Consider the following 11,376-nt stretch of genomic DNA (forward strand, 5'->3'; position numbering starts at 1 on the left):
TGGTATCATGGCTACCCAGCAACAGAGCTCAAAAGTGTGGGATCATTTTAAGAAAATGAAAGAGAAACCTGTGTAATGTCTGCAGAGCAGAACTTGCCTTCCACGGCAGTTATTTTTAGTTAGCATATAGCTCAAATCTAATGATGGTAATATAATAGCAGCTGCATTCTGGCGCGGTAAGCTCTATGTTTTATATTCAATTAACGTATGATCCGATTAGTCGACTAATCGAAAAAATAATCAGTGATTAATCGATAACAAAAATAATCGTTTGTGGCAGCCCTACTCACGTCGACGATGGGTTAAACGGCAAGAATTACACAGAGAAATGCATAGTTTGAGACTAATTACGCTGAGAACGGAGACATTTTGGTGAAACCTGGAAAATAACGTGATGTGATACAATCCGATGTGACTCTCAGAGTACGTGTTGGGAATGACTCTCAGCTACCCACACATAAACACAGCTGTGGGCCAGATCTGGTGTCAAGCCGCCACTGCTGGTTTGACAAGTGTCAACCAGATGATAGCACTGTCTTTAAGATGACATGCTACAACTAGCCCCGGTTGTGGTTTGGTTCACGTTGTGCTGGCCCATCATGAACCACCTCTGTTAAACCACATCTGGACCGCCAAAGGTCCAGCATACTTTGTATTGTGTGGGCCAGAACTGGGTCAGATAAATTTTGCTTTGTGGGAAGCAAATCAAACTTCAGATCAATATCTGTAAAACTGACCAAGTTGGCTAATGTTGATTAGCCGTGGCGGCCATCTTGAACTGGGTTGATTCATAAAGCTGAGGAGTTGTAGAACAGACAGGGATTATTTTTAAAGTTTCATAATAAAACCTCTCAGATCATTTTTTTTCTCTCTAACAGATAAATGAAAACAGACAAATATGAAGCCGACATACCCGCAAAAAAAAAAGGTGCGCTCTCAAAAAGCAGGTCCAGCTTAAAAGAAAAAGTCCGAAAATGTCTCGTTAGATTTAAAGAGGCAGCCTCAAAACGAGTTGATCTGAGACACACTGCAGAACAGAGGTGAAAGAGGGGCTTGTGGAGTTACAATAAGGAGAAATTCAGACCAAAGCTTTGCAGTTCCACTTTTTACAGACCCCAACTGGATGATTTCAATGTAAAAAAAAGGATTAAAAGCACAAGTCTCATTTAAAACCACACAGGTTTACTAACTTTATAAACAAACTCAACTATAATAATAAGCTAAAGTCCAATACAGCACAACTGTTGACTATATATAAACATCACGAACTAATTAAAGTTTGTGCCGTCCATCTGAAGCCGGCCCACCTCTCAGACGGGACTATGTTCTGTCTGAGAGGTGGTTCTGATCAGGACCGGCTTGTTGTGGCTGACGGACGAGCGACAGGATCCAGTTTGTCTTCAGTTACTGATGTCAGCGAGGGTGTGGAAACATGTTGTGACAAGTTAAACACTAAAGTTGGTTTCAGAGTACACGCACGCGCACACACACACACACACACACACACACACACACACACACACACACACACACACACACACACACACAACGGGTCATATCACTACTTATTGCAGATTTTTAGATACAAAAAATATTTAGGACTTGGTATTCCTTGAAGGGATGCATATCACCTGCTAATTAATGTCGATTAGCTGTAGCGACCATCTTGACGTGGACTGTCTCCAAAGGTTATTCACTTGTAGAGCTCCATCTAATAATTACTTTCTGCGAGCTTCCTTAAAATCCGCCCGCTGGCTCATGTGATATTTTGCTAACAGACAGTCTTTCAGAAGTGGGGTGGAAAACAGACGCCTGGTTTTATCACGTGGTGTCCACAGGTTTACTAGTGCATTCACCTGTGAGTGGTTTTAATGTTTTTGGCTAATTGTGTAACTTCAGAGTCAGGCTGGAAAACACCTCCAGGAACTACAGCAGTGAGTCAACGGTTTCCCAAACTCCTCACCATGTGACTCATGTCTAGAAATAAGGAAATGGTGTCATTTTTTTCCCTTTTTATTTTATTTTTTCATCCCTGGGCTTCCTGCAGAGAACATAACAGAGCTGGTTAGGACTCAGGTACAGGTCTCACCTGTGCAGTGAAGAAGGCGGGAGTCAGGGAGCCGGATGGGAGAGCCGGGCTGTTCAGGGCGATGGAGCCGATGTCGCTCCCTGACAGCAGCAGGGACGGCGAGGAGATCTCCAGAGATTTGGGCTTTTTGCTTTTAGGTGGGAGTCCGTCTCCTTGGTTGGCACTACTGTTAGTGCTCCTCTTCTCGGGGGGCTGCAGGGCTCGCTCCCTATGGCCCGAGGACAGGTTGAGGGGCTGAGCGCTCTGGTCAGAGTCCACCCCGTCCTCCTCCTCCTCCTCGGCGGCGGCGGGGCTCCAGCTCTGGCCGGGCTGGGTGCTCGGGGAGGACGGGGAGTGGGAAACAGAGGGGAGTTTTGCCGGCCTGGGGGACACGAAGGACTCGGACTTGCCGGAGGGGGGCGGGCTCCTCTCGCCGGCGTTGGCGCCGAAGCGGATGACGGAGCGCGGCTCGTCGCGGCGCTCCCGCAGGGCGCGCAGGAGCTCCGGCTGGTTCTGCAGGGAGCCCAGGCTGAAGGACGAGTACAGGCCCGAGTGGAGGTAATCCCTTCGACACTGCTGCGCCGCCAGGCTCCTCCTCTCCGCCTCCTCCTCGCTCTCCTCGCACTCCTCCTCCTCTACGTCCAGCTCGTGGGCCTCTCCCTCCTGGGGCGGGAACCTTCCAGAGGACAGGCCCATCTCCACCGCCTGCGGGTCCATTTTCAGGATCTCGGGGAAGGAGACGAACTTGTAGACGAACTTCTGGCCGATGACTTTTTTGATGATGTTCTGCAAAACAAACGAAGAAACAACAAAATATGACAAATTTCAAGGAAATGCTGAAGCCAGCAGCTACAGCCCAAAACTCAAACATAACTTCCTCATAAAAAGAGGGGCTCGTTAGTGTCACCGTGGTAACCATGCACCTGTGTCTCTCGCTCCCTGACTGCCCAGTTGACAAGCGGCAGGCGACTCCAGTGGAAATGTGGTACAAACTGCACACTAACTGCTAGAAGAGACACTTTTTATGACGTTTAAGAAAGATTTAAAAAAACTCCTTGCTGTCTCCAACCAGCTGGATGATGCAACTTCCTGTTTTTGACTGGATTTCAAAACAAAAGTGCCAAAATGAGAATTCCTTGATGGTCGCGCCACATGATATTTTGTTAAATGGACATCACCGGACAAAGTTTTATAAGTTATAATGAAAATACAACTAAAACTGCTTTGAGAATTTATACAGGATGAACAAAACTTTGAAAATCATGCCAAATAAGAAAATATACTTGAATAGATTTAATGTAATTTGTGACCAATCACATCGAAACAAGGATTAAGTCAAAAAGTGGTAAAAGGAGAAATAGGCAAATATAGTGTTTTGACTAAAATGTCAACAAAAATTGCATTTTGTCAAAATATAATGAATAAAAGCCTTATCAATGTATCATTTGAATGAACTGCCTGAAATATAATCCTAAAACAAAAATTTGAAGCACTTTTTGAGCAGTAGCAACAAAAAAAAACTGATTGAGGAAAAACGCCTTAAAATTTTGAGATTTTCCCTGTGAGCTAGCAAAGTTTTGTTTATTTTTAGCTGGGAAATCTCAATATTCAAATACAATCTGAGGTTTCCTCTTTATAAGGACATCAAAAATTCTTCATTAAAAGGACATCAAATTAGGATTCAGGCTAAATATTTATGTATTATTGTAACCAACAAGACAAATTAAGTCATATATATGGATTTAATTATATCAGAATGATCCAGGTATCAAAATGTGGCTTTTAAAGCCAAGAATCTGAAAATGTAATTAGGTCATTTTGACCAAATTTGACTTAATCCTCATTTTGATATAAGTCACATTTTACAGACACTGTTGAAAAAATTATTCAGTTTTGACAGTTGCACCACGACATTTTGACACTTTAAACATCACAAAAATGACCAAAAAGAACAGTTTTTGAAAGGATAAAGTAAATGTATACACAGGAGATATGTTGCATATCTGTGGTTGCTTTTATGCATCTAAAACCTTTTTTACCTGTAAAAAGTAGAGCTGGACCAAAAAAATTGGTGCCATGTCATCGATCCACAAGTGAATTTTTATGCTGTTATAATTGATTATTAATCTATTCTCGATTAATTGTTAGATCCTCAGTTTATAAAAAATACATCTGAACTATGCAGGCGTAATTTGTAATTCTTCTCATCTAGTCTTAAAGGTAACCCTGACGGATTTGAGAGAAAGGTCCTGGAAGAACAGACTACTAGCATGATCCAATCAACATGTTTCACTCCCTGTATTGGTAGTATTGATCACATGCCATCACATGCACTTAGCCTGTAACTGAAAATATGGATGGAGGACAACAGAGCTGCTTCATGGAAAAAGAACCTCAGCTTAGCCTGTTAGCTTTAGCTTCGATGCTATATTGCCTTATATGTATTATCTCAGCGTTAGCACGACGAACAAGGTGAACTAACGCTGAGATAATACATATAAGGCAATATAGCGTCGAAGCTAAAGCTAAAGCTAACAGGTTAAGCTGAGGTTCTTCTTCCATGAAGCAGCTCTGTTGTCCTCCATCCATATTTTCAGTTCCAGGCTGAGTCATTTCTACCTTCTCCTCTCTGTCAACGCTCTCTGGTTTCATTTAAGAGTCGATCGTCAGATATTGTCCAAAATTAACCTTCAGGGTGGATATAGCTCGCTAGCAGCCTCGCACCAAGGACCTATCCATGTCATCTTTTATCCAGAATGCTTTGCGTGTAAAAAAAATTGACTCCGTCTGTGTTAAAATATATATTTTAAAAATTACTAAACTGAACATCCTTCAGTATTTTTACAGTCTTTATTTTACAGTTAAAATATATGTTTATTAAATAAAGTCTAATGTTACAACTAATCAGGGATCCCTTTAAACTAAAGTACATGGATGTTTGTCGGCTCTTCAGTGCACCAACAGGAAACCGCCACACTAAAATAATTTCTTAGAATGTTGTTTCAAGGTCTGAAAAGCTGCGTGTGAGGCGAGGAGGAGGAAGTGAAAGTGTGCAGCACAGGAGACGGTGGGTCAGAAAAGTTGAGTGTAGATTTTGTCACAGTACTTCAAGTGCTCTCACAGGTACTTTCACATGCACTGAAAAAAAAAAAAAGAAAGAAGAAGAGACATTTCCCAGGCGGCTGAGTTCACCTTGTCGTAGTAGTAGCGCAGGGCCCTGCTCAGCTTGTCGTAGTTCATGTTGGTCTTGTTCTTGCGCAGCCCCCACAGCTTGGCCACCTCCTCAGACTTCAACAGCTTGAACTCGCCGTCCGTGGACGTCCAGCAGATCAGGTGCTTGTGGCTCTGGTCGAGCAGCAGCTGCAGCAGGAACTGCCACAGAGTGATGGCGCTGTCCATACCTGCAGCGAGACACACCAACCGCTCAGCATCTAACACTCAAACCTGACGAGACAAGAGGTTGTGTTGAGGAATTATTCTTTATAATGTGCTCCCTCTGGGGATGTCGGCTGACTGAGATAGCAGCAAAACTACCTGCATGTGTAAAAATACAAGTTACTCCTCAAAACAATCTTATAGACATTTACTCTTTCTGGCTGGCTTCACTGCATGTAGACGGATGATCTCGGCCCGAGGGCTGCGGCCTGTTTGAACAGCAACATGTGCCGTGAGGAAGAGTAGACCCGTCATGAATAGAACAGTGTGTGTGTGTGTGTGTTAAGAGAGGAAAGTGTAATGTAGCGACAGCAGCAAGAAAGAGGAAAAAAAATATGAGGAGGAACAACAGCTCAAGCCAGAAATATGCTGTGGTTCAACCTGGCCCTCTTTCCACAGGAAGTGTGACGGGCCCAGGGTCGGTTAGTCTTTTAATAGAGGAATGTGCAGCCTCCAAAACCCTGTCTGCCTACCAGCAGATCTGGGGTTTCTGTCCCCCGACAGAGAGGAATACCACATGGATCCAATATGAAGCGTCTCGCCGTCGTCCTTTTTTCAATATCCCCTCAAACAGACTTGGCTGAACAGTGTAGACTTGTTTTTTTTTTTATTCCCTTAAAAAAATACCACCAGCTCCTGAAATTCTCTTTCTGTTGTTCGTTTCACAGAAACCAAACGGTCCATTAATTAACCGGTCGAGCGACGGCCACGGATTGTGAAGACGTCCTATTTTTTTTAAAAGGAAGATGTGAGAATGTTAAAGCTACTTGTTGACATCAAACACAAAAACAGGTCCTGATCTATATCAAACAGTGCAGATTAAAAGGAGCTCACTCCAGCAGCTCAATGTGCAACTCTGAAATGCAGGTACGCACTCAATGTAAACAAAGTGCTCAGATGAATCTGTCTCAACATTTGAAAGACTGACCTACATTAGGCTGGCAGTTGTTTGCAGAGGTAAACAAATACAAGCAGTAATTTTACCGTTCAACCTATTTTCAGCCACTTCGGCTGTTCCTGCAGGTAAACAAACACTTGGTAGATGGCACACAGTAACAAATTTAGTTTATAGATCCTTAATTATACATTTTAAATAAAACAATATTTGTGAAGGCTATCATCTGTGGTTGTTGTAGCTTCAAATAAATCAGCTTTGGCTCGTGGAAACTCCACTAAGCGTAACTACAGGTGAAACTCTGACCTGCTGAAACAAACACAGGCAGGTCCTGATGCATCTCAGTAATCCAGGTAAAAACTCAAAAAGAAAAAAATTGTATAGGTCTTCTGGACGGGTTCTTCTCTAATGAAACGTTTCRTCTCTYCTCCAAGAGACTTCTTCAGTCTGAGAGTTTCAGGCAAAATTCAGGCTTTTAAGCCCTGCTTCCATGTGACTGATACTCACATCACATGGCTATCGTTGACACCTAATTAACACTTATTGTTAACAGGGGGTGGAGTGATACTGGCAATAGCCGCGCTGTAGGAGGGGGACAGCTGAAAACGGAGGCCCCCACCTCTGTTTAATGMYRGACGGTCTTTCTTYACAAAAATGGCTTCTTTTACTCCTCTCTCAAACCAACGTTCCTCYCTATCAAGAATGAGAACATCCTCATCTCTGAAAGAGTGACCGCTGGCCTGTAAATGAGTGAAAACTGCAGAGTTCTGCCCATTAGATGTAGCTCGTCTGTGTTGGGACATTCTTTTGAACAGTGGCTGCTTTGTTTCCCCGATGTAAAGATGTAAACACAGGCAGGGTTTCCATACAGTTGCAATTCTAAATCTCCATACCTTTTCACACAAATTTTCAAAAAATTCACACGGACTTTTTCTCTCTTTTTTAAAGTCTTTTTGTAACACTGAAAGTCTGTACATTTTCTGTGAACGGTTATAATGACCCATGTATTATTAGAAATTTAATTTAAAAAAGGTTTGCTGATCTCTAGAAGAGCTGAATCTGTGAGCCCACTTCTGTACATTGTCCATATGTGGTCCAAAAGTTCACCATCAACTCAAAAACTAAGACACTGGTGGTCTGAGTGAGATAACTGAGCAAACCATGATCACTACATCTGTGTTTATCTTTATATACAAAAGCGGTCTAAGTTTTTCATACTGTGACCTTATTTTTGTATTAAAACCAAATTCATACTTTCCCATCCTTTTCAATACTGCCTGAATGAGGCTTCAGCATTAATGTTTCATGGCAACAGCTTCATGTGTAGTTTCGAGCTGAAAGATAATCATAGACACGCATGTTGCTGCCAGCCTGTGATCTTTACTGTCTTATCTGAGGAACAAGTGAGGAGGAACAATGATAACAGAGCAGCTTTTCAACCACCTCGTATCTCCGTCCGGAGGAGAGGGCTGAGCTGATTTCCGACACGAGTCCTCCCCTGAGTCGTCTCTGTGTGAAACTACAAACCTGTCAGAGCCAGGACTTCCTCCTATTCTACTTCCAAGGACAAATGGTGAGGAAGAGAGGGTGGAGGTGAGGTGGGGGAGATCCCGCAGCAGGGGAGAGCTTCCCGGATCCAGTCACCCCCCCCAAAACAAATTCCCTAAGGGGGCAAAGGTCAAAAGATCAGATCATTGTCCACCCTGTCCACAGCTCCACCCTGTGACCTGCTCTGAACCCAGACTTCAGCTTTGGCTTTTGAACAAAGCAAAAGGCACAGCTCGACAACACCAGGAGGCCAAATGAGCTGAGGTGGTCTGCAGTTAGAGCAGAGGAAGTTTGGAAAGTGCAGCTACTATCTGTCAAATGTAAACAACAGCCTGACAAACCTGATGCTCTTTCCATGAACGCCGTGGTGCGTTTGAGTCCTTCTGCTGATGCTCGGATGCGAAGTGTCGCAGTGGAGCACAAAGACATCCAGTGTGTGTTTGCTGGACGGAAACTCTTAATGAGATTAGATGGTGTGTGTCTGTGTGTGTCTGCGTGCGCGCGCGGACGTTACACAGCCATGACCAAAATCTCTTCTCTTCCTGTTCACTTATTCGGTGGACAACAGTCCACTACAAGCACGTCTAAACAACAATCGCAGACTTCATCTTTTATATTTTAACCTTTCATTTTGAGTCAGCGTTTGCCTGAAAAGTTACGGTGAGTGTTTGCGCACACACGTCTGCCCCACTGACTCATTTTCAAGATGTTGCTCGAACCGGAAGACGACGTAAATCTGTCCAAACCTTCATCAAAACCCAGAAACCGACTCTTTTCAGAGGAGCTGAAAACGAAGCTAAACGCGTACGGACACTAAATATGAAGGAAATACCGGTCACTAAAACTCCTATTACTGCAGTGTGTTAACAATTAGCTACAAAACTAGCGACCAACAAACAAAGCGCCTTTTGTGGAGAGGGGAGAATACTTATTTTTGAGTTTACCTGCGATTTCTGGGTCGGTCTCTTCGGTCCGAGAAACTTTACGGCGAAGCCTGTGTGATTCCTTGTTTTTCCATGCTTACTTCTGGTCCGCACCGTTGTGCCGGACTGAAATCGGATCCTGGGCTTTTTTTCTGTTTCTGAGCAGGAAGTTGGAGCAGGCAGACGCAGAGCCGGCTCACTTCCTCTCCCCTACGATTCCCCAGGCGGTAGCCGTCTGTGTAAACACACTTTTCCTCTCCTCCTCTGCCCGCCCGATGACGGCCAGCAGTGGGCCTGCTCGCAGTCCCGCACTGAAACAGAAACTCCCGACGGAACGTGAACTGACATCATCCGTACCGCGAGACCGCTGTGGTGCGTTCAGGTGCGCCTCGTTTACCCGGGCTTCTCCAATACAAGCCAACGCGTTATGATTCATAGGACGTTTTTCAGTGTTTGGGTTTTGTTTTATGGGGGAATTCTCTTTGTTTATGATAAGAAATGACAAAATAAATAAAAGTAGTAAACAGAAACGGTTCAAAGAGTACAAAAGTTTTAAAAATTTACATTTCCTCCAAAGGTTGACCTTTTTAGCATACATGTTTTATTTATTTCTTTATGCTTCTTTTGCCATTCTGCTACTATTTTCTTTTAGATGTACATGCTATTTTTAACTTTTAGCTGCCATTTAGCTACTTTCAGCTTTTATCAGTTGTTTTGATATTTTTGCTACCATTCTGCTTATTTTATATTTAGTGTATGATTTGCTGTTTTTGTCAATATAATGTTAATTTTAGCAACTATTTAGTGATCTGTTAATCAGAAACAGAATAAATGTTTGGGATGATGTTCTGCTTTTTGGTTTTGTTGTTTACTTTGTGAATCAGTCTGACAAATGTACCTTTTAATGAGGCATGCTCAGTCATGAGTTATAAAGAGAATTCATTGGGGCAGTTTTGTAGAATTTAAAGGTCTTTTAGAACAAAACTGTTTTCATTCTTACAAGTTATAAACATAAAGGCCATTGATTTAGTTATAAGTAAAAAGAATAAAACAATGAAAGCCACACAAATAATAAATATACAACAATAATTAATCTATTTAACATCATATTTTGGTGTCAGAAGGCTTGTAAATCTTGATTGTAATAATAAATATTACATTTTTGAAGTTTTCAGAGGGCAGGCCCACAATAAGCTGCACATCATATGGAGTGATGTCAACTCACTGCCGTTTCTGAGGACCACCTGTGGATCTGTGAAGACAGCTGCATTTTTAAAATCTGATTGATTTAATTCAGTGTTTAGCTGCAGCTGCAGCAGGACAGGATAAAGCAGTGAGGACCTGCAGCAACTCAGCTCTTCTTTATCCTGAAGACTTTCCAAGCTGCAGGACAAGAAACACACAAGCAAAAGGACAGAAACCTCTTAGCTACAGGCATATGGAGGAAATCAATGGATATTTCATAAAGGTTCAGTCATTTAAAACTTACATCCATGAGCACATGCTTTACAGTTTCACACAAAAATGAAAATTTGTTGTATTTATAGCCAGAAAGCAACATGAGTGTGCATTTTACCTGTCTGTCAGCAAAATATCTAAAGAATCTCCCAAAAAGTAATAATTTAAATACTGACAAATTTATAGACAACTCAATTCAAGATGGCCGACATATCCTATCAACATTATAAGCACAAAGATGAATATATTTCAGGTAATTTTGCATATTTAAGCTCGGATTTGTGTGGTGGTGGCCAAGAATCATCCACAAGCTACTCGAGATTGAACAAAATCTTGGAGTCTGTCTGATAGCAAAATAGTTTATGAACCAACAGGCAGACTTTAATTAAACTCCCAGAAAGTAATCTTTCACAAAATGTCTTTTTGAGTCAAACCAGTTCAAGATGGCAAATGCAACTAACAGACCTTACTCAGGCCTCAGAGCTACTGGAACAGGTAATGGTCTGATAACGTCCAGCTCTTTGAAAAACTTTATTCTTTACAAAGGACCAAAAATAAGTCAAAAAGTAGGACAGTTATTTTTCTTATGAAAAGTTAGCTTGCTGCTAGTTATCTATCAGCTTAGCAATCATTTAGTGATGACATTATTATTGAGTTTTTTTTAATCAGTTAAACAGTATTTTAATGCTAAGATTGAGTCCAGGTCCACTCTGATGATATTTATTGATTCCCTGTTATAATTTACATTCACAAATCACAGATTATTTCTCTAATTTAATCTGCTAGCTTCATAATTTACATGTTATTTACTTGACTTTTTAAAGCTGACTGAATTCACTTGGCAGTAAAAACAGAATACTTAATCTATCTGTTGATGTAGGAGCTGAATACAGAGAGTCAGAGGCAGCACAGAGGGTCTCAGGTAGGACAGAGGGTCTCAGGTAGGAGGACAGGGTGTCTCAGATAGGACAGGGTGTCTCAGGTGGGAGGACAGGGTGTCTCAGGTAGGACAGAGGGTCTCAGGTAGGAGGACAGGGTGTCTCAGATAG

The 11,376-nt window shown here is 42.2% G+C and overlaps 1 protein-coding gene across 1 annotated transcript; it reads right to left on the reverse strand.

Moving 5' to 3' along the window:
• Positions 1 to 2,089: 2,089 nt before the first annotated feature.
• Positions 2,090 to 9,225, reverse strand: LOC106510872 (ETS domain-containing protein Elk-3; the record flags this gene model as incomplete). Its single annotated transcript, XM_013999602.1, is given in 3 exon segments — positions 2,090 to 2,854; positions 5,261 to 5,469; positions 8,891 to 9,225. Coding segments are annotated over 2 exon segments (972 nt in total), but the record flags the coding sequence as incomplete, so codon positions are not given.
• Between the last annotated feature and the right edge of the window lie 2,151 nt (positions 9,226 to 11,376).

This window comes from Austrofundulus limnaeus, unplaced genomic scaffold, assembly GCF_001266775.1.
Source record: "Austrofundulus limnaeus strain Quisiro unplaced genomic scaffold, Austrofundulus_limnaeus-1.0 Scaffold2368, whole genome shotgun sequence".
Taxonomy (NCBI): domain Eukaryota; kingdom Metazoa; phylum Chordata; class Actinopteri; order Cyprinodontiformes; family Rivulidae; genus Austrofundulus; species Austrofundulus limnaeus.